The sequence below is a fragment of the Oryctolagus cuniculus genome, chromosome 10 (genome assembly GCF_964237555.1).
Source record: "Oryctolagus cuniculus chromosome 10, mOryCun1.1, whole genome shotgun sequence".
Lineage (NCBI taxonomy): Eukaryota > Metazoa > Chordata > Mammalia > Lagomorpha > Leporidae > Oryctolagus > Oryctolagus cuniculus.
The window spans coordinates 66,883,369-66,906,745 of NC_091441.1; the positions used below are offsets into that span (position 1 = coordinate 66,883,369).

The 23,377-nt window shown below is 52.4% G+C and overlaps 1 protein-coding gene across 2 annotated transcripts in view; it reads left to right on the forward strand.

Annotated features, from left to right (window-relative positions):
- The first annotated feature begins 2,484 nt into the window (after positions 1-2,484).
- Positions 2,485-23,377, forward strand: part of RAB31 (RAB31, member RAS oncogene family) — a 140,132-nt gene continuing 119,239 nt past the window's right edge. The window contains exon 1 of one of the 2 annotated variants that reach the window (XM_008261035.4): positions 2,485-2,691. In XM_008261035.4, coding sequence (XP_008259257.1) covers positions 2,653-2,691 — 39 coding nt within the window. In that variant the 5' untranslated portion in view covers positions 2,485-2,652. Of the gene's footprint in view, positions 2,692-3,790; positions 3,827-23,377 lie in introns of those variants that run through there. The other variant, XM_051852158.1, reaches the window with a different exon arrangement.

A 23,377-nucleotide genomic window follows, 5' to 3' on the forward strand; every position in this document is an offset into this window, starting at 1 on the left:
ACAGGTGGTTCTCGGGAAACCAGAAGCCTATGTAGGGGACTATTTCGGGAGAAGCTAGAAACCACGCAAGTACCCCAGACTCCCAGGCTAGTGGGAAAGAGAGCAGAACGGGGAAAATTGTGTAAGAATAAAGGAACAGGGGTTTCATCACCTCCTTTTTGTTTGGCATGGTCTGCCCTTAGCAACCGATGGCAATGTAGCAGATCCCTACTCACTCCAGGTGCTGAAGATAGCAGAGGAGGCTTCTGGTCAGGGTGAGGGGGCTTTCAGGCAGGGAGAAGAGAAGCAGGAGGGAGGAGCTTGTGCGGCTGCCTGGGTGGAGGCGAAGGTGTCCCTGCAACTATGTAGCAGTTGTTCTGGGCTCAGCACATCTCAGGACAGTAAGGTATTGTGCCCAGGGTTGTGCAGATCTGGGCAGGCCCGTTCCCTGCTGGCAGAGAAGACTCTGTACTTTGGATAATGAATCAAGGCCGGTCACTGATACAATGGAGATGTTGAATAGGATCTGTGACTTGCCCACAGCTACTTTTTGAAGACTTCAGTCCACGCTACACTGGCACCTGCTGTGCATATACCTAGCACACGTGCACCTGACATGCCGGCACCTGGCTGGGGGAAAGCTCCTGCCACCCTGGAGAACTCAGTCACCAATACAGTTGCCTGCTTAGGGGCCTCTAGCTTCCTAAGGTTTGTCCCTCTGGGAGCCTGGATTTAGAATTCGCCATTGTGTGGGGTTACTTGGGTGCTACATAGCTTCAACTGACTTCAGTAGGAACCAAGGCAGACAATCCAGGTGGACCGTCTGCTGGGAGAACAGAAATGGCATAGATCAAAACTGGAAACTCAGGAGTCAGGCCCCAAATTTAGGATAGAGGATGAAATTTTATTTTTAAAAAGCATGCATTTATTTATCTTGAAAGTCAGAGTTACAGAGAGAAAGCAAGAGACAGAGAGATCTTCCATTCACTGATTCACTCCCCGAATGGGGCTGGGCCAGGCTGAAGCCAGAAGCTTCTTCCAGGTCTCTCTCTCTCTCTTTTTTTTTTTTTTTTTTGACAGGCAGAGTAGACAGTGAGAGAGAGAGACAGAGAGACAGAGAGAAAGGTCTTCCTTTGCCGTTGGTTCACCCCCCAGTGGCCGCTGCGGCTGGCGCACTGCGCTGATCCGAAGCAGGAACCAGGTGCTTCCTCCTGGTCTCCTATGTGGGTGCAGGGCCCAAGGACTTGTGCCCTCCCGGGACACAGCAGAGAGCTGGCCTGGAAGTGGAGCAACAGGGACAGAATCCGGCTCCCTGACCGGGACTAGAACCTGGTGTTCCGGCGCCACAGGCGGAGGATTAGCCTAGTAAACCACGGCGCCGGCCTCTTCCAGGTCTCTTAAAAGGGTGGCACCCTCCACTGCTTTGGGCCATCCTCCACTGCTTTTCCCAGGCCATTAGCAGGGTGCTGGATCAGAAATGGAGCAGCTGGGACACGAATCTGCACCCATATGGGATGCCAGGGATGCAGGTGGTGGCTTAACCCGCTACACCACACTGCCGTTCCCAAAGGATGAAATTTTGAAAGCTGGCGTTGAGGGGGCAGGTATTTGGTGCACAGGTTAAGATACCATTTGGGATACCCACATCCCATGTCTGGGTGCTTGCTTTGAGTCCTCATTACTCTGCTTCTGATGCAGCACCCTACTAATGCGCACCCTAGGGAGGCAGCAGATGATGGTCAGAGTGCCTGGGCAGACCCATACTGAGTTCCCAGCTCCGGGCTTTGACTTAGCCCAGCCCTGGCTGTGGCCAGTAATTGAGGAGTGAACCAGCAGATGGAGGATCTCTCTGTCACTCTTTGAGATAGAAAATAAAAATTTAAAAAGTCTTAAAAAAATTTCCCAGCTGAAATACCAGTGGATTATTTAGCTGGCTTACAGCAGCAACAGAGGAGGGCATATGAGGTGCGTGGAGCAGGGACAGGAACCCAGCGGCCACTCTCCCAAGTTGCAGCCTCTTCACCTGGTCTGCCCGCAACTCTGCATTTCTGGTTCCACGTCTGGCCCCAGCACGAACTGTCTCACGGAGAAGGCGGGTCCCCTCTCCCAAATGCCACTTGTGGAGGCAGGAAGAGACCAATGCTTCTAGAATCATCTTCAGTTACGTACAGAGAACTGAACCCGAGCTATGAAGCCGCAAAGCGAGGCCCAGGCGCTAGGAACTGCAGAAGGCGGCCGCACGGTCGCCCCTCTGCTCAGGCCCGACTGCTACCGGGGGGCACCACCGGGGCGGTTAGCGGCGGGACGCCCACTGCCCGGCGAGGGCCCCCGTCGGAAGGAAGCGGCCGGGCGAGCAGCAGCGTCCACTGCGCCCAGGTCTGCCCGCAGCCCGGCCCGTGCCTCCACCCCCTGGGGCGGGGCGGCGAGGGGCGGATGCCCAGGGGGCCCAGGAGGCCGTCCCAGCCGCCCAGCCGCTCCGCGGGCTCCCGGGAGGAGCCGGCCGGCGGCCACGTGACCGGCCGCGGCGCGGCGCGCGGCCCAGAAATAGCAGCGGCGGCGGTTCCGCCCGCGGGCTGGCGCGGGGGCCGAGCCGCGGGACGCAGGCTGGGCGGGCGCAGCGGCCCCGGCCCCGGACGATGCTGCTGAGCCCCCGGCCGACGCGGCCCCGAGCACATGATGGCGATACGCGAGCTCAAAGTGTGCCTTCTCGGGGTGAGTGCGCGCCCCCTCCGCCTGTCCCTGCCCCGCGCCCGCCTCCGAGCGCCCCCAGCCCCAGGCTTGTGCGCTCCCCGCGCCCCAGCGTGCGCCCCGAGCCGGAGCCGTCCCCGAGTTTTCTCCACTCGCTCCGCCTCGGCCCCGGCGCGTTCCCCGCCCGGAGCCGCTCGGGCCTCGCCGGGCTGCGGGCGGGCCGGGCAGGGGCGCCCGGGCTCCCTCGGCGGGGACTGGAGGCGCGGCGGCCCGGGAGAGCTTTCGTCTTCGTCTTTGATAATTTCCTTCCGCCCGCAAGTTTAAGTTCCTCAGCCCAGGCCCCCGTCTTCGTGTGCCTCCTGGAGCCGTTGGTTTATCAAACATAAATAAATAAATAAAAGCCGAGCCCTAGGTGAGCCATCTGAGGGTGGCCGGGCTGGAGGGGGCAGAAGGGACAGGGCTGGGGGTGCGGCGGCCTTTGGAGCTGGGGACAAGCAGCAGCAGGCGGAGAGAGGCCCCCATCACCACTTCCCCTCCTCAGCGGGCTGTGTCTTAACCCGAAGGAGTAGCCAGAAACGGGTGCGCAGCGCTCTGGCGGCCCTGGGGACTCGGGGATGTTTGAGGGTCCCTTCCATTTGGGGGCCACATCCAGTTCCAGAATTGCTGCTTTTAAAGGCAGGCCGTGTTTCCTGCAGACTTTGGCCTGGTGGCTTGGTGTGCCGCCCTTGCGGTTGGCCAAATCTGCCTCCCAAGAACTCCGTTTCCCTTAAAAGAGCAGTGGAAGGATTAGACCCCTTCTGACGGGCCTCAGAAGTGCTAAGCAGTCAGATGGGACGGAAGGACAGAGGTGTGTCCAGGTTAGGACTCTGTGGAACCAGACCGCGGGCGGCTCTGGGCTTCATCCAGGCCCTTCTGGAACCATCGGTGGGCAGAACTGTGTCCTCCCCAGCCCTACCCCCTGCCCGTGACTCACACTCACTGGATGGCGCTAGCCTCAGACTGCCTGAGACTTCCCAGCCCTCTGGACTTGGTCGGCAGCAGCCTGGACCTGGAAGGATGCCATTCGGGTCCCTCTTGCCTTTCAACGTGGCAGGAGGGGGCCTCCTGTCTTCTAGTCTGTCCAGAATGACCAGAGTCCATGCTTCCTTGGGAGGTTCGGGTATGTTGCGTCCCACATGACCGAGAGCACTTTGGATGCATGTGGGGTGTGTGTGTGTGTATGTGAGTGACACTTTATCCCTAATCATCTACTTAGGCGGCACAGGGCTTCTCCCGTCGTGTGACTTCATATTTTCAATCATTGTTTAGGGTCCAGCCTTCTATGTGGACATGGATCAGGTGGCAAAGGCCCTGTATCAGGAAGCAGGAAACCTGGGCTCTCATTCTTTCCCACCAACCAGCCGTGCAGTTTTGGACAAGAACTCAGCCGTCTCATCTGTAAAATGGACAGAATCACAGCTTGCCTTTTAAGGTGGAGGACTCTGCCAGATGATCCCTTAAGATCCATGGTGGCATTCTTGGTGATCTGTGATCCCAGGGTGACAGCAAGCTGTAGGAAAAGTTCTGTTTAGTTTGTTGTTGTTGTTGTTTGCATCTCCAAGAGCGAAACAGACTCTTTGGGCAGCTTCCTGGAGCCCAGTCTCACCTATGCTAACTGTTTGAGATGGCTCTGTTGGTAGGAAATTGAACTTGGAGGGGCAGAACATTGCTGATTGAGACAGGGAAGAGATTTCTGGGCAGAAAGTGGCTTGGGGACATCAGTGTGTGGCTCCTGCTTTTGAGGGTAGCTCTTGCAGTCTCATTGAGGTCAGAGGGTATCTTATTTGAAAGGGCGGCTGACCTGATAAACCACACTGAGTTGTCTTTGTTAAGTCCCGGTGGTTTGGCAGGTCTTTTCCTGGGCCAGATGCATGCTACAGGCTGTCCTTGGAGGTGCTCATTGGATAGGGCAGTTATCTGGCTGATGTCGCACTTGGGGACGTCAGGGCCCTTAACTGCTTTAGACGTACCCTGTTGGTGTGCAAGGCCGTGAGGGTCAGTGGATGGAAGAGGGCGTGCCAGGCTCCCCAGGGCCTGCACTCTTTGAGAGGGAGGTCTGGCTGCTCTGGGTGAAGTCTTGTGCATAGTTGCCACTCAGCTTCCTGTTTTTTAGCCAGGCCGCACCTCTTTGAGGCCGCACAGACCCTGGCAGCCACACCCTCCATTGCCCAGAGGGCCTCATACAGGGTCTGCTTGTCTCCTAGGAGAGCCTGGAGGGGTGATATCCTGTGTCTGACCATTTGCCCATTGATGGCTTGGGGACATGCCTCCCATTGAAGGTACGGCTGTTTGGGGCATTGGCAGTGCCAGCTGGTGACTTTGGCTCTAGCTGCCTGAGGTGGAGTGTCAGAAGGTTCTGTCTGCTGGTGATGACGTTGTTACCTGTTCCTGCGCTTTCACAACCCTGGCCGCTCGGCTGTTTTCTCGGCATGTTGGGCGTGTCTGCTCTTATTTCTCTTGGTGAGTGCTCCCAGATGGGGCTGACAGTGGCCTGTGGAACATTCCCTGGATGCTTTGTGCTCTGGGAAGACCAAGGGTTCAGGGGCGTTGGGTTTCTTTAGACTACCTGTTTGAAATTCTTGGCTCACAGTGTGTTTTCCCGTGTGGACTTTTCTCAACGCTTATTCCCCGGGGGGGACAGCTCAGCAAAGGCTTGGTAGGTGTCTTTTCGTGGGGTCAGCGGGTCCAGCTGTGAAAGCTGGCCGTGCAGAGGAGTGTGGATGACAGGAGAAGCACACGGGGGAGAGGTCCTTGGACCCTCAGGACCCAGTAAGGGCTGCTCGTCTTGCTTTGGGAATCCAGACTAGTATTAGGAAACATGCAGTGTCAAAACAGCATGCTTAAAAACAGCATAGTACATGAAAAAAAAAAACAAGTAACAAAAGCAATGTTTTGAAGCAGCAGCTGTTTCAACCCCAAAGGTGGAAAGTTTCCCAGTATGCATTTTTAACACACATCCCCACGTGGCAGAAAAACAGGAGAGGGAGAAGTGGGAGGAGGAGGAGGAGGAGGAGGGCGGTGAAGGCGGGGAGGAAGATCTTTGTTTGATTATTTCCCCTCCGTGTGTGTGTGTGTGTGTGTGTGTGCGCGCGCGCGCATGTAGTTAAAAGCTGCTTCCGGATGGAATCCCAAGGAGATTTATATTTGTACTTGGTTGTCTTGACAACAATTTAGCGATTTCTGCCACTTCGCCAGCAGCTGAGTGCGTGGTTAGAGATAGCAGAGGGCTTCCCTGCTTCCCGGCGAGGCGCTTGTTGACGCGACTCTGCTTAGTCTTGAGTGGAATCTGTGTGGGGCTCATCAAGGAGAAAATGCCTGGGGTGTGGTGAGACACCGGGCACCAGGGACTGCTGACACTCGCGGGGGCCTTTGCACAGAAGGACTCAAGAGAGGGAACAGGCTTCTGCTCACAGAGCTGTGACCCTCACCCAGACTTCCGCGTGCGATGGTGAGCTCTGTGTTATGGAGGACATCCAGCAGGATCATGTGGATTTGTTCCAGTTATTCTGGAAGGAACGAATGCATCGGACGGTGGGCTGGGCTGGGCAGCCATCTGAGTCCATTTCCTGTCGCTATAACAGAGTACCTGGGGCTGCATACTTCATTGAGTAAGGAGGTTTTGTTTGACCCGTGGTTCTGGTGGCTGGAGGGTTCTCCATACTGTGTGGTGCCAGGCACCTGGCGAGGGTACCTGGCTGTGTCACACAGGGCTGAGGAATAGATAGAGAACCCAAAGCAGAAGGAGCCGAGTGCATGAGGTCACTTTGCTTTATAACAGCCTGCTTTCTAGGGCTGGCGTTGTGGTGTGGTGGGTTAAGCTGCTACCTGTGACACCAGCATCCCATACGGGCACTGGTTCCAGACCTGGCTGCTCCACTTCCGATCCAGCTCTCTGCTAATGCACCTGGGAGAGCAGTGGAAGATGGCCCAAGAGTTTGGGCCTCCGTATCCATGTGGGAGACCTGGAGGAAGCTCCTGGATCCTGGCTTTGGTCTGGCCAGCCCTGACTGTTGTGACCATTTGGGGAGTAAACCAGTGAACAGAAGATCTCTCTCTCTCTCTCTCTCTCTCTCTCTCTGTCTCTTCCTCTCTCTGTGTAACTTTGCCTTTCAGATAAATAAGTAAATCTTTAAAAAAACATAAAGATAACAGCTCACTTTCTCAGGACTGACTCATCAGAGGGACAGCATTAAGCCTTTCCTGGATGCAGTACAACCTCCCTGTTTCCCACTAGGCCTCACTTCTATAGGTGCCATCACCACAGCACTGCCACCTTGGAGACCACGCTTCTAGCACTCGGACCCTTGGGCCTGCTCAACCCACGTCCAAGCTGTCAGTTTTCTTCATGTTGGCTTTCCAAGTCTGAGATTCTATTAAAATTCTAGTTTTTTTTTTTTTTAATTTTTTTCTTTCCCAGGCAGGCATTGCTCTTAAGCAGTTGAGGGAAGCTAGCAGAAGTCCTTTTTTAAAAAGGCAAAGAGGCAGAGAGAGAGAGAGAGAGAGAGATATCTTCCATCTGCTGGTTCACTCTCCAAAATGCCCACAAAGGCTAGGACTGGGCCAAGCGAAAGCCAGGAGCCTAGAACTCTACCCGAGTCTCCCGCATGGTTGCAGGGGCCTAAGTATTTGGGCCAGCTTCCACTGCTTCCTCAGGTGCATTAGCAGGAAGCTGGATCTGGTGCTATGATATGAATTGCCAGCGTTGTGAGTGGTGGCTTCACCTGCTGCATCCCAGTGCCGGTGCCGCGGGAGCACTCGACTTCCCTATGAAATCAAACCCCTGTGGAATGTAGGGGACTCTAGGTAGCTGTCTGGCAAACAGTGATACTGTGCCTGTGCTTCCTGCCCCGGGGTGATCCCAGCTCCTAGAGTCCCTTTGTTCCTCTTCTGTTCAAGGTCAACGTTGCTTCATGCCTCCCTCAGCTTTGAGAGCTCAGAGCGTCTCTGGTGTGTGCATCGTAATCATTTGCTGATTATTTTCAAACGGCTCATTGTCCCTTCTCTGGTCCCTTGGGTCTTAGTTCAGGCTGCTAAATAAAAACAGCGTGGATGGGGTGGCTTAAACAGCAGGCGTGTGTTTCCCACAGCTCTGGAGGCCAAGGTGCGTCTGCTAAGGGCTCACTTTCTGTGTGTGGATGGCTGTCTTCTCACTGTGACCCAGCCTGGCAGAGAGAGCTCTTCTGGTCTTTAATCCTGACCTGATCATCCCTAAGGCCACCTCCCAGCACCCCCACATTGGGGCTGACATTCACCGCATGAGTTTGAGGGGGCACGGACATTTCCTCCGTAGCACCTTGTTTCTGGCTCTCAGGCACGGGACCCTCGCCTTTGCCCTGGCCCCGCAGCCCCTCAGGGCTGCTCCAGGGCTACAGTCACTGGAAAATAGAAAAGTTTACATTTTAAGGGGGTCTGGAAAGTATAAAGATTTTCAGTTCTCTTATTGGAAAAGATCTTCAAAATTTCCCGGTGTCCATCAGGTTATATAATTTGGTGCGTGCATGTCTGTGCAAATATTATGCTTTCATTTGTTTTCATTTTTTATAACGTATGATATGTGTTCGACAGTAGGATAGGCATTCATTCATTCACCCAGTCTTACGGTGGTTTTGGTGTGTTGCTTCCATGCTGGGAGCCGTGGGGGCTGCAGATGGACAGGATGGCTGTGGTCCCTGCCTTTCCAGGGGCGTGGGTACTTGACGGTGGTAAGGTATAATGGCATTGCTTGTACTGTTTTTCAGAAGTTTTATTTGTGTCCTGCATTGTGGCACAGTGAATTAAGCTGCCGCTGCGACACCACCATCCCATATCTGAGTGCTGGTTCAAGGCCAGCTGCTCTGCTCTGATCCAGTTCCCGCTAATGCGCCTGGGAAGGCAGTGGATGATGGTCCGGGTACTTGGGTACCTATCACTCATGTGGGAGACCAGGATGGAGTGCCTGGCTCCTGGCTTTGGCCTGGCTCAGACTTGGCTGTTGTGGGAGGAAGATCTTGATCTAATTCGCTCTCATCTTTTTTGTTTCTCTTTCTGTCTCTCTCCTCACTCCTCCCCCCACCCCCCGTCCCAATGCCTTTCAAATAAATCAATTTTTAAAATGATTTATTTATTTGAGAGGGTGGGAGGAAGGGGGAGGAGAACCACATTGATTCACTCCCTAGAACCGCACAATGCCAAGCTCAGAGAGGCAGGAACTCGATGCAGGTCTCCCACATGGGCAGCAGGAGCAATTACCTGCCACCTCCCGGGGTCTGCGTTTGTGGGATTCTGGAGCCGAGAGCCAGAGCTGGGCATCAAACCGAGGTGTTCTGATATGTGGGATGCAGGGGACAGATAGTCCATATTTAAGTTTCCCGTTGTCTCCACACTGGTAGAGTTGCTTAAACCCAGCCAGGACCAAGTCAGAGATCTTGTATTAACCCTTTGTTTGTCACATCTGTTATTTACTTTTCACCTTAAACAGGTCCCCTCTGTGCCCCAGAACAGTATTTTATTTTTTAAGGGTTAAAAAAACTATTTACCATGGAGAGAGAATGAGGAAACTCATCTATTGGTTCCCTCCCCAAATGCCCGAGACAGCCTGGGCTGAAACCAGGAGCCGGCAGTTCAATCCAGGTCTCCCAGCTGGGTGGCAGGGACCCAGTTGCTTGAGTCATCTCTTGCTGCCTCCCAGGGTTTGCATTAGCAGGAAGCCTGCGTCAGGAGCTGGACCTGGGTGTGGAAGGCAAGCTCTCTGATTTGGGACTCAGGTATCTTTGCTGGTTGCTCCAAACACCTGCCCCGACACCTGCGTTTTTGAATGGTCTTGGCCAGGTGTCTTGTAGAGAGGCTGACGACCTGGGTTTGTCTGATTGCTTCTTCATTGTTTCTTTCAGGTCAAGGTGACGCTGAATGGTCCAGTTCTCTTACATAGTCACGTGTGCTGTTTAAATACCCCACCCACCTACCTCTATGGCATTAATTCAAAAAAAATTTTTTTAAAGATTTATTTATCTGAAAGACAGTTACACACAGAGAGAGGGAGAAATATAGAGAGAGATCTTTTTTCTTTTTTCTTTTTTTTGACAGGCAGAGTGGACAGTGAGAGAGAGAGAGACAGAGAGAAAGGTCTTCCTTTGCCGTTGGTTCACCCTCCAATGGCTGCCGCGGCTGGCGTGCTGTAGCTGGCGCACCGCGCTGATCCGATGGCAGGAGCCAGGTACTTATCCTGGTCTCCCATGGAGTGCAGGGCCCAAGTACTTGGGCCATCCTCCACTGCACTTCCCTGGCCACAGCAGAGAGCTGGCCTGGAAGAGGGGCAACCGGGACAGAATCCGGTGCCCCGACCGGGACTAGAACCTGGTGTGCTGGCGCTGCAAGGCGGAGGATTAGCCTAGTGAGCCACGGCGCCGGCCCCAAAATTTTTTATTAGCTTCCATTTGTTCCAGCTGGTGGTGTCTGAACAAAATTGATGCAGGATTTTGGCCTTGTGCATTTTCGCAGGGGGGTAGGAAAATAACTGGGGCTAGAAGTGTTTCCGATTTTGGAGTTTTCCAGATTCTGGAATATTCGCCATGGACTTTACTGGTTGTGCATCATTAACCCCCGAAATCCTGGATCTGAAGTGCTGCACAGTGTGACACACTCCCCGAGTCTCAGGTCAGCGCTCAAGACCGTGAGGGTCTGGGGCTTTGAGGTTAGAGGCGCTCACCCTGCGGGTGCGGCTGCTCAAAGGTGGTATGTGCTGTTGGGCAGAGGAGGCGAGAGGAGCAAGCTGAGCCGGGGCTCAGGGGCCTGGGGAGGGTGGGAGCAGGGCCCGAGTGGAATCGGAGCCTCTCGGACTCAGGGGTTCACTTTGGTCCTACAGCATCTTCTGCCTGGGGCGCAGCCGCTGAGCTGCGGAGTGGAGTGTATGGCTTGAGGAGCCGGGAGGTGACTTCTTGTGGTGTCTGCAGGAGGAAGGAAAGGAAAGTGGGATTGAGTGCTGGGTGTGGGGGTGGAGAGTGGACGCCACTGTGTGGGTGAGTCCTCTTCCTCGTGAGTGCTCCCTCGCTTTTGATGGCTCGGCCCTTGCCTGGCTAGATCTCTGGAGCTCATGGAGGTGGCAGATTCTGTTGTCACCCCAGGAGATCCCCCCAGTGCTCCCAGTGCCCCCAGAGGTGCCTACAAGACCTGAGTTACCAGAAAATTGGCTGAGCCCTGCAGGGCAGCAGCAGAACACAGGGCAAGGAAGCTCCTTGGGTTTTCTGTCCTCTGTGCAGGACGCCCCGCACAGAGCTCTATCCCTTGACATCAACGTCTTTGCTTTTTCTGGAAGAAAAAGACATCTGAGCTCTCCCAGGGCTGCTCCCTTTCTGCCCTCATGGAATCGCCATCCTCCTTGGGATGTGTACCCTTCACGTGTAGTTGGAACAAGTGCCTCTGCCAGAGCTGTTTTCCTGGGAGGGAGGGGGAGAGAGGAAGTGAGGAGAGCAGGAGAGAAAGGAAAGGACACTGGCTTGCTGGCAGGAAAAAGAGCAGAGGGTTCTTGCTTTGTTCTTTTTTTTTTTTTTTTTTTTTTTTGACAGGCAGAGTGGACAGTGAGGGAGAGAGACAGAGAGAAAGGTCTTCCTTTCTGTTGGTTCACCCTCCAATGGCCGCCGCGGCAGGCGCGCTGTGGCCGGCGCACCGCGCGGATCCGATGACAGGAGCCAGGTGCTTCTCCTGGTCTCCCATGGGTTGCAGGGCCCAAGCACTTGGGCCATCCTCCACTGCACTCCCTGGCCACAGCAGAGAGCTGGCCTGGAAGAGGGGCAGTCGGGACAGAATCTGGCGCCCCGACCGGGACTAGAATCCGGTGTGCCGGCGCCACAAGGCGGAGGATTAGCCTAGTGAGCCGCGGCGCCGGCCTACCTGCTTTCTTCTTATGGTCAGACTGTTGGCCAAGGCACTGCCATTTATGGCAAATTTAATTCAGAAAGTTTTTTTTTTTTTTTTTTAAGAACATCTCGTAGCACCCATACTACTTAGTTAGTAAATTCATCTTTCATTTGAGGAGCTCACATATTTTCCGAGTTCCTCACAATAAACCTCTAAAGAGCTCATTTTTCCATCTCAGGTGTTCGAGTCCTCTTGGGCTGCTGGAGCAGTGCGCTGTGTACTGAGAGGTTTCTGAACCACCGTCATGTGTTTCTCATGGCCCTGCAGGCTGGGAGGGCCAAGGTCAGGTGCCACAGGGCTGGGTTCTCATGAGGGCTCTCCTCAAAAGCGCACACGGCCGTTTCTCATGGTGTCCTCTCATGGTGGGAACAGGGCATGGGAGCTCTCTGGGGTCTTTCTCTCTGTTATTTATTTTTTTTTTTAATTTATTTGAAAGTCAGAGTTACACAAAGAGAGGAGAGGGAGAGAGGGAGAGAGGGAGAGAGAGAGAGAGAGAGAGAGATCTTCTATCTGCTGATTCACTCCCTAATTGGCCACAATGGCTGGAGCTGCACTGCCAGGAGTCAGGAGCTTCTTCTGGGTCTCCCGCACGGATGCAGGGGCCCATGGACTTGGGCCATCTTCTACTGCTTTCTCAGGCCATAGCAGAGAGCTGGATCAGAAGTGGAGCAGCCAGGTCTTGAAACCTCACCCTTATGGGATGCTGGCACTGCAGGCGCTGGCTTTACCTGCTGTGCCACAGCACCGGCCTCTGGGGTCTCTTTCATGAGGGCTGAAATTCCACCCACGAGGATTCCAACCCTGTGACCCAGTCACCTCCCCGAGGCGCCGCCTCTTAATACTGTCAACTGGGAGGGGAGCAGATTTTTAAAATATGAATTTGTGTGGGGGGGAGCAGGAACATTCAGATCATGACATAAAGTAAGACATGCTCATCTTAATTAAATTTGGAATCTAGTTGTGAGGCAGGGGCAATGAGACATGGTGGTTTTTATTGTGGATCGCAGAAGAGGAGGACTCGGGCTGTGCCTTTAGCGTCATTTCCTTCTGGTGACGTCTGCTTGTCCTGACGGCCAGCACCCTCTGTCCTTTCTCCTTCATTAGCTGGCAACAAGGAAGCCAGCCCCCTGCCCGCCTATCGCTTCTGACTCACTTCCTCCTAGCTCCTCTTCTTTCCCTGGTTTACGTTCCCATGCATATGCTTTATTGTATGGTCCTTGCCGACCTCATCATCCTGCCCCATATTTCTTCTGTGATGTCTCTGTTTTGTTCTGCCTGGACAGGATTTTTCTTGTTTTTCCATCATTTTAATTTGTTTTCTTCTCTCTGCTTCTCATGATGAATCATCGGTCCATCCTCCTTGAAAGAGGCATCTGGGCTGGGCTGTAAGAGGCAAATGTGTGTCACCCTGCTTCTCACGGTGCCCCGTATTCAGTAGGACTGTCCACTGTGCCACCCATGGTGCCCAGCCAGCTGCTGGGCACAGCCAGACACCAGCATTGTTACCACTAACCTTGGATGGGGCGTGCTGAGAGAAGAACTCAGACACAACACAGAGGGATCTGTATACCGTAACTGAGAGTTTAATTCACGCTTAATTGGCCAGGTGCTATGAGAGATGAATAGAAATCTTTGTCAGAGGTGTATTGCATACCTACTAAGGCTGTTTTCTGTTACTCTAACAAAATGCCTGAGGCAGGGTAATGAATAACAAAAAGACGTGTGTTTAGCCTGTAGTTTCGGAGGCTGAAAGTGCACACAGCAGGTGCGGGCTCCGGGAAGGGCCTCATGGTGGGTAGCATCACTGTGGGAGCATGTGCATGAGAGATCACATGGTGAGAGAGGGAGCCTGGGGGAGGGGAGGATCAGTCTTGCTCTTTTCATACAGCCCTCTCAAGACAACTAACCAGTGTCCCATAAGACCTGTCTTGATAACCTAGTTACCTTCCACCAAGCCCCATTTCTTAATGGTCCCATCACCTCTTACCATCGCCGCACTGGGAACCAAACCTGCAGCACGTGGCAAACCGCATCCAAACCCCAGCCGTGTAGTAAAGAACGCGTGCTGTCCCAGAGGTATGCGGTCCAGTGGTGTGTCATTCTGAGTCTAAAAGGGCAGACACGGGAGGTGGGGTTGGTGGGCTGTCACGTGATGGGTAGGTGGAATTGGGGGGTGGCCAGGGCGGGCCTGGGGGTGCTTGCTGATGAGCGGGCAGAGTGGCCTGTGTGAGACTGGGTACAGGAGAGAGCCCTGTCTGGAACGAATGGGGTTGGTGCTCTGTGCGTTGTGCATCCATACACGCGAAAAATGTTCCAACCAGATTCTGGTGGTCATCTGCATGCAGAGGGGCAGTAATTTGCTCTTTGTTTTGCACTCCTCTGTGGTGGAATGAGAAGGCCATGCCAAGATGGCCGCTGGCAACAGAAACTGCCTGACAACAGGCTGTGATTGGATGGCTTCGGAAACCACGTGACGGTGGAGCCTGACTGGCAACAGGCTGTGATTGGTAAGGGCATAGACCGCCCCTTGACTGGATTGGCTGCCTTGGCTGAAATAAACGAGTCTGCAGGCTGCTCGCCTCAGGCCTGCTTTCACCTAACTCTGACTCCCAACTCCCGGGGTCTTTGTGGTGACTCCGCGCCTCTTGCCCCCACCACGCTCCTCCTCTTAGAACGAATCCACCTCAGCACTCCTCTGCACTGTTTATTTAGTGAGATGCACTATTTTGTGTAATTAAATGAAAACCTACAAACACATATGGCAGGGCCCAAAGAGGTGTTTGACAAGTGCCGGTCGTTTGTTAAAAAACAAACTGGAAATACCTGGTGCACTGATAATGACCTTGGGAAGTCAAGCTGGGTCAGGTTGTCAGAGGACCTTGAAATGTGCAAGTGTTTGCCTTCGCGCAGTGGAATGATGGGTCTGTTAGGAGCAGGACTCTGACGTGCTGTCACTGTGGCAGAGCCTGGGCTCTGTTGTGTGCCCAGCGAGGACAGCCACCTCTGTTTGGGACCGTGGTGACCTCGTTAGGGCCGTGTTACTTGGGCTTTCTCGTCTTCCTCTGATCTCCTGTTCCTTAGAGTGGGGTCTCGGAAGGGTACGGGTCTGCCGATCTGTTCTCAGGAGTTCCCGCGAGTGATCATCTCTATGTGCTGTTCTTTGAAAAATAAATACAGCTACATCCAGGGTCTTCCAGGTCGCCGCCCTCTAACAGAACCCACCCATTAAAACTGACCTGTAACAAAGAGCCAAGGCCGTGCTGGTACAGACGTCTCGCCCTGGAGCCACCTGACAGCCGCCGGATGCTGTAGCGCCTGCCGCGTGCCAGGCTCTGTTCCAGGGATACCAGAAGGGACCCGAGGTTCCTGACTCTGTGGATCGCATGTTCCAGCAAGTGACAGCACACGATGCTGAGTATGGCAGCTGGAGAAGAAGAAAGCAAGGAGGGGCCCTGGAGGCCCTTGAGAGGGTGGCTTAGGGCAGGGGGCTTCGGAGGACCAGAGTGATCAGATTCTCGTGGCTATGTGGGTTCTCCTGGCGGAGGGGCCGAGGGGCTGCAGCAGGGTGGGAGTGCAGGGGGAGGCTGAGGAGCAGCTGGCAGCAGAGGGTGCTGACAGGCCATGAAGAAGGTTGGATCAGGCAGGTTAATCCTGTGGGGTCTTCGGGCCAGTGTAGGGACTTTGACTTTCCTGTGGAATCCAGTGGGGAAGCTGCAGAAGGTTTTGGTGCGGAGTGATGACTGATCTGTCTTGCTTTTGGGAGCCTCGCCCTGGCAGCCCAATGGAAAGGGTGCCCAGGAGGGTTCAAAGATGGAAATATCGGGAGTCTGGGAGGGGATGGGGGCTCCGTGGTATGGCAGTGAGGTGGTGGGCACAGTCCCATCCAGCTGTGCCTCGAAGGTGGAGCTGACACATGTTGGTGAAAGATTGTACAGTGCATGGGAGCTAAGGCCAAGGTGGCACGAGGTGTCAGGGCCATGCCCAACTCGGAACTCAGCCGCAGCAGAGCAACCCGACATGGGAGCTGATGTCAGTGTGAATGGCGTTGGATTCATCATTCAGTTTTGTTTTGATGAATGCGTTCACCTCTGTAGTTTTACAATAGTGGGGCTGGCACTATGATGTAGTAGGTAAAGCCTCTGTCTGTGACACTGGCATCCCATATGGGCACTGGTTCAAGTCCTGGCTGCTCCACTTCTGATCCAGCTCTCTGTTAATGTGCCTGGGAAAGCAGGAGAGGATGGCTCAAGTGCTTGAGCCCCTGCACCCATGTGGGAGACCGGGAAGAAGCTCCTGGCTCCTGGCTTCAGATCGGTGCAGCTCTGGCTGTTGCAGCCATTTAAGGAGTGAACCAGTGGATGGAAGACCTTTCTCTCTCTCTTTCCTCTCTGTTTGTAACTCTGCCTCTCAAGTAAATAAACAAATCTTTAAAAAAAAGAATAGCATGGTTTATGTGTACTTCTAGAATTTATATATATGTGCATAATAAAATAGTTAATGTCTACCTTGGGGACCATGGTTATTATTCTTTGTATTTTTTAAAAATTAAAAAATTATTTATTTACCTGAGAGGCAGAGTTACAAACAGAGAGAGGGAGAGAGAGAGAGGTCTTCCATCTGCTGGTCCACTCCCCGAATGGCTGCAACAGCCGGAGCTGGGCTGATCTGAAGTCAGGAGCCAGGAGCTTCTTTTGGTTTCCCATGCAGGGCCAAGTACTTGGGCCATCTTCTCTGCTTTCCCAAGCTATAGCAAAGAGCTTGATCAGAAGAGGATCAGCCACAATATGAACTGGTGCCCATATGGGATGCCAGTGCCACAGGCGGAGGCTTAGCTCACCATGTCACAGTGTTGGTACCTGTTATTATTTCTAAAAATGAGGATTCTTTGGGCTGGTGCTATGGCACAGTGGGTTAAGCTGCTGCCTTCAATGCCTGTGGATAGAACCAAGGCTTAAACTCAGGTCCTCTGATAAGGAATGCAGGTGACCCAAATGGTGTCTTAAGTGCTAGGCTAAGTGCTCACCCCCTAAAATAGTCTGACGAGTCTTGAAAGGCCCCGGGAGATGCTACTGTGACTCCTAGAGCTGGCCGTGAAGATGGCTGTCAGCATGTAGAAGACCCCACCCAGAGCTCTGCCAGGTGGAAGCTGGAGCCGTGTTCGGAGGCACGTTCTGGGGTCAGCCCCCTGTCTGCTGAGCTGCTGCCCTGGCAGGGATAGACCCAGACTCTGCAGTTCCACTTCTTTGTGACAAAACTGATAGTGGCAGCCTGGACTACCCGAGATACCCCCGTGGCTAAATGCAATTCTGTTGAAACCTCGAAGTCTGTGTGGCAGAAGAAGGCAAGCAATGCATAGGCTTTGTTCATTAAGAGCATTTTTATTTTTATATATTTAACATGTATTTATTTATTTGAAAGGCAAAGAGACACAGAGAGAGACACACACAGACAGAAAGAGATCTTCTATCTGCTGCTGATTTCCTCCTCCAGTGCCTGCAACAGCCAAGGCCTAGCCAGGCCGAAAACTAGGAGCCAGGACTCAACCAGGTCTCCTATGTGGGTGGCAAGGACCCAAGCGCCTGAACCATCCCCTGTTGCCTCCCAGGGTGCAAATTAGTAGGAAGCAGGAAGCGTATTGCGAGTGCTTGGATATGGGAAGTGGGTGTTCCATGCAGTGTCTTAACAGTTGTGCCAAATTGCTACCTCCATGAAACTATTTTTATGAACTTGTGCATAATAAGCAATCACAGATCTTCCAAAATAATGCATTTTATAAGGAACTGTTAATAAATGTGGCAAATCCAAATTTTTACAGATTTATTTTATTTATTTGAAAGAGTTACAGAGACATGTAGACATAGAGAGAGATCTTCCATTCACTGGTTCACTCCTCAAATGGCTGCAATGGCCAGAGCTGAGCTGATCTGAAGCCAGGAGCCAGGAGCTTCTTCCGGGTCTCCCACGTGGGTACAGGGGCTCAAGGCTTTGGGCCATCTTCTGCTGTTTTCCCAGGAGCATTAGCAGAAAATTGAATCCCCTGGGACTCGGACCTGTGCTCATATGGGATGCTGGTACTTCAGGTTGGGGCTTTAACCTGTTGCGCCACAGCACCTGCCCTGGCAAATCAATTGTTTAATAAAACAAATTCTTTTTTTAAAGATTTTATTTATTTTATTTGAGAGGTAGAGTTACAGACAGACAGAGAGAGATAGAGAGAAAGGTCTTCTGTCTGCTGGTTCACTCCCCAATGGCTGCAACAGCCGGAGCTGCGCTGATCTGAAGCCAAGAGCCAGGAGCTTCCTCCAGGTCTCCCACGTGGGTGCAGGGCCCAAGCACTTGGGCCATCTTCTACTGCTTTCTCAGCAGAGAGCTGGATTGGAAGAGGAGCAACCGGGACTTGAACCAGTGTCCATAAGGGATGCCGGTGCCACAGGTGGAGGATTAACCTGCACCACAGTATGGGCCCCAAAACGAGTTATTTATTTAAAAGATGAATTTTATCATTTCTAGACCTTCATGTTAGGTTATTTTTTTTTTTTATTAGACAGGTAGAGTTAGAGGCAGAGACAGAGAGAAAGGCCCTCCCTCTGCTGATTCACCCCCCCCAAATGGCCGCCACAGCTGGAACTGCGCCAATCCGAAGCCAGGAGCCAGGAGCCTCCTCCTGGTCTCCCATGCGGGTGCAGGGCCCAAGCACTTGGGCCATCCTCCAACGCCCTCCCGGGCCACAGCAGAGAGCTGGACTGGAAGAGGAGCAGCCAGGGCTAGAACTGGCGCTTACACGGGATGCTGGCGCCGCAGGCGGAGGATCAACCAAGTGAGCCACAGCGCTGGCCCCTCATGTTAGGTTACTCTTACTAACAAGTCCTAGTATATAGTATTGTATAAGCAAAATATAGTTATTTAAAGATCTTGGTGAAATGAAAGTTCACGTAACACTGACTTGAGCGTGTTGCGTGAGAGCACATTCCACTTGCATGGGTGCTTTGCTTCCCATTCCGTCATCGTTAACCGTTGTGTCACAGCTAAGCGGACGTGCACATCCTTATTTGTGCACGTGAACCAAGTAGTTACATTCTACTCGGCCTTCTTCTTCTGCTTCCTTATTGAAAGTGTGCATGGTTGACAGCAGAGCAGTCATTACAAGTGTACAGGACTACAGTAATTTGTAGTTGCTGCCACCATGCATCTCGGCGACATCAGCAGTGGTTGAGAAGGGTTGGCACACAGCCCTGGAATTGAGGCCAAAACTCACAGCTTTCTTCCCTACTCGCAGAAGCACTTCCGAATGCCTTTGATTAGGAAGGATGTCATTAGACAGATGCGTTGTGATCACTCTAGCGTGTGCAGGGAGGTGATCTCCCCGCAGTCCTAGCAGTGGGCGTGGGCTGTGACAGGCCAGGCCCCAGGCCAGGTGCTTCTGTTGTCCATTGCTGTAGCACACCACCCCAACCGCAGTGGCTTAGAATAGCTATTCGTTAGTGTTTTCCGCAGTTATGTGGGCTGACTGAGCTCTGCTGGATTGTCTGTTCTTGGAGTTCCGTGCAGTTTTCCATGGCTGCAGCTGGAGCCATCTCAGGGGATGTGATGCCTGGGCCGGGCTGGCTGGATCAGATGGGGCCTAATCAGACATCTGTCTCTCTGCATGTGGCCTCTCTACCTGTTATCTGGGGCTTCCAGTAATATGGAATCTATTACAGTTTGGTAATAGTTTGGGTGTACCCTAAAAAGATCCTTGTCTTAAAGGGTGGATTCCCAAAATCTTAGATGTCTGGAGGTGGAGCTTGGACAGTGATTAGATGCACTGGGTTTTTAGGGTGGAAACTTGTGACTCCATCATAGTGGCTTCGTGATGAGAGAGCGAGCGAGCTCCCTGTCTGTCGGCTTCCTGGCTCCCCTGTAATCCACCGTCCACTGTCCTTATCAGACGCCATGCCAGTGGGGCCACCCTAGCTTGGGCTGGGGATCTCTAAAACTGTGAGCGAAAGGAACCCTTCCTAAGCATCTCCTCCCAGCTTTTCAGCTGTAGCAAGGGAGCACTGGCCAACACAGAGTCTCCGCGTCATCACACTTGCTGTTACCAGGGGCTCGACTGCCTCCTTAACAACCGTGCTGTGAACCTGGCGGGGTGGGCTTGAAGCCCAAAGGCTTCTTGTGACCCAGCCTCAACAGATCCCAAAACATCCCCAACGGCCCCCTTTTGTTGATCAGTTAATCACGAAGGCCAGCCCAGGAGCAAAGGGAGGAGTCAGGCTCCACCTCTGGACGGTAGAAATAACAAGAATTCGTTGCCAAAAATACCCTACTGAGTCAGTGCTTTACGTACTTGATGACATGAAAGCACTTGCAAGGGCCGGGTCTCTTATTTGTGTCTCCGTAACAGGGCAGTGGAAACTCAGAGGGTTTAGCAACATGTCTGCGGACTCCCTGCTAATGCTTCGGAGATTAGCACTGGCTTTGCACAACTCTTAAGACTCAGCACACGGAGCTATTGTGCCACAGCTTTAGCTTTCAGTTACCATTACTTACCCATTACCTGTTCAGACCCAGCATGCAGCATGAGGAGCACCGCTGATCAGATAGGATGGAATTCTTAAAAAAAGAGGTCTTTTTTTTTAAAGTAGTTTGATTAAATAGTTTGAACCAGGCTTGAAGAACTTCGTGGAGAGAAAAGAGGCAGAATTCCGGCCCTGGTCAGGTCTCTGTAAGCGATGTGAAGAGGCCAAGTCCACTTCTAGCGATGGTCTGATATTGAGGACAGTGAGACAGGTTTATAATAATTGCTAACAGCAGCAGCAGCAGTGCCAACAATATTTATTTGAGAGGCTCAGAGCGAGGCCGATAGAGCCACAGTGAGAGCTCTCACTTGCTGGTTCAATCCACAGATGGTCTCAGTGGCCGGGGCTGGACTGCAGCTGGGAGCCAGGGTCTCAATCCTGGTTTCCCAAACGGGTGATGGAAATCCAATTTCTTGAGCCACCCACCCCTGCCTCCAGGAGGCAGGAAGCTGGAGATAGGACCCAGAGCTGGGGTGCGGGCATCCTAAATGCTAGGCCAAATGCCTGTCTGCTCTGACGGCACTTTACAGTTTATAGGGAGCTTCCACAGGTCACTCCATCGAGTCCGCCTGCAGCCCTGGGGGGTGGGTGTTTTGTCTCAGACCTGCAGGTGTGAGGAAGCGTGGGTTAGGGCAGTGCATGGAGAGCAGCCCCAGGGCCAGACTTTCTGGCTGCCCCACACTCCAGCTCCAGGAACCAGGGCCAGCTGTTTGACTTTCACCCTGTCCTTCTGTCTCTCCTTTATAGGAACCTTGGTAAGCGCTGTTGTGGGGTTCAGGGGATGCCAATTTGTGAGCTTGATTGATCAGGAGAGTGAGGCTGGTTATAGAAGTCCCTAGGTCTGCCATAGCACTGTTGCCACACTGCTGCTTACGTGGCCCAGTGGCTTGTGGACGTGCCTTAGGGGCAGGTAACCTGTGTACCGCCTGTTGACCTTGCAAACTATGGCTTCTGCGCGCTCAGTTGCCTTATTGGTAAGATGCTGCCAATGGGCAGAGATGTCTCTGTAGCAGGGAACCCTGCCAGGCCCCTCCCTTCTCCCAAGGCCATTTTGCATCCCAATGACCTTAAGGTGAAGGCAGTTTAGTAAGGTTCTGTCTGCGAGGGGACCTCCCTGTGAGGTCTGGCGAGTAGAAGGTGCTAAGAGCTTTCGCTGATGAATACCGTAGGCTTCGGTACTGTCATTCATTTGGCTATGTTTATGGCATACTCTTTAAATCTTAATAGCGAGGTGTAACTCATTCTGAAAAGTGAACAGATGAACAGACCCGGTGGACACACAGAGCAGGAAACAGGGTCTTGGCAGCCCCCCAGAAGCCCACCCTGTAACCCCTTGCAGGTATTACCTTAAAGAAAAGGAGGACCCCATTGTCTCGACTTCTAATCCCATAAAATTCATTGTTCCTTGTTTTCATATTTTAAAAGTTTGACCTTTCAAAACATTTTATTTATTTATTTACATTTGTTTGTAATGGAGGTGGAGAGGGAGGGAGGGACAATGAGAGGGAGAGAGAGAGAGATGCTATTTTCCATTAGCTGGATCATTCCTTAAACTGCACAACAGCTGGGGCTGGGTCAGGCTGAAGCCAGGAACTCAATCCTGGTCTCCCATGTGTAGGTGGCAGAGACCAAAGTACCTGACCCATCACCTGCTCCCTCCCAGGTAAGTGTTAGCAGGAAACTGGAAATGGAAGCAGAGCTCGCTTCTATCCAGGCACACTGATGCTGGAGGCGGGTGTCCCAAGCAGAGCCTTAACCACTCTGCCAAACAAGCATGTCTGTTTTTGCTAGTCTTTAAATTGCAGCTGGAGTTGACTATGGAATATTCATGATTTATAAGTACTTAAAGTGATGCTGTTCCTGGGGCAGGAGCCAGTGGGTCACAGGGGTGCAGAGACATGGGCGCTGGCCTTGGGCGAATGCTTGTTTGTCCTGGTGCTGTTTAAGTTCAAGCTGAGTAGCCTCTATTGGAAATACCTGGACCAGAGGTCTTTCAGGTTTCAGAGTTTTTGGGCTTTTGGAATATTTGCGTAGACTTTAGCACTGAGCACCGACCTGTCCTATCATTTTCTGTGTTTGCTGGGGTGTGGATAAACTTCTTAAGAGGTTCTTTTAACCAATAAATAAAACAAGAAGATATTAATTGTGTATAAGTAAGCCTTTTGAAAGTGTTCAAGGGCGTTTGGAAACAATTCTCTCAAATATTAAAAAAGTTCTGATTTCCATTTTCAGTGAAGAAGATGTTTGCTGGGGTCAGTCTTTTTCTTCCCAGCTTTTTTGAGGTCTGGTTGACCACTTAAAACACAGGTCTTTAAGGGGTGCACTGTGATGGCTTCATATACACACATTGTGGTTATGACAGTCGTTGTAATTAACCTGTCCATTGCCTCAGAGTTATTTCTGTGTGTGGTGAGAATACTGAAAATCTATTCTGTCATAGTTCAGTCTTCCTTAAAGTTGCTTTAATAACTAGACTTAATGTAAACTTGCGAAGAATAAAAACAGTACAGAAAGGTACGTAATTAAAGGTAAAAAAGACCTCCTTCCCGCACGGCTGTCTCAAGTTTCGTGTGTGTTTTCTGCCTTTGGTTTACGCATATGAAAGGGCTATTTTCTTGTCTTTTCCCCATAATGTCAACCTCGAGTATCTTTCCTCAGCAGTACGTACAGGTCTGGTTCACTCCGCAGATGGCTGCAACGGCCAGGGCTGGGCCAGGCTGAAGCCAGGAGCCAGGAGCTCCATGGGGTCTCCCATGTGCATGGCAAGGGCTCCTGCACTTGGGCCATTTCCCGCTGCCTTCCCAGGCGCAGGAGCAGGGAGGTGGATTGGAAGGGGAGCAGCGGGGACGCAAACTGGTGCTCTGATGTGGGATGCCAGCGTCATGGTTGGTGACTTAACCCAGTGAGCCACAACACCTGCTCAGTCTTGGTGTTTTGCTCAGAGACCTTCTGTAGTCTGATATTTTAACAGTTCTACCTATATTTTTCTGTAGTTCTTTATTTTTTTTCTTCTTTTATGCTTAAAATTACTTAATCACCTGGTTTTTGGGATAAGGAACTAGGTGCGTAGTCAGTCTCCCCCCCCGACTTGTCATGCTAGTTTGAATGCCATGTATTTATTAATTTGCCATTATCTAATGATCTGATGTTATCTTTATCATAAATGAAATCCTGTGTATGTGGACGCATTCATGAATTCCATGTTGTTCTGGTAAAAGTCC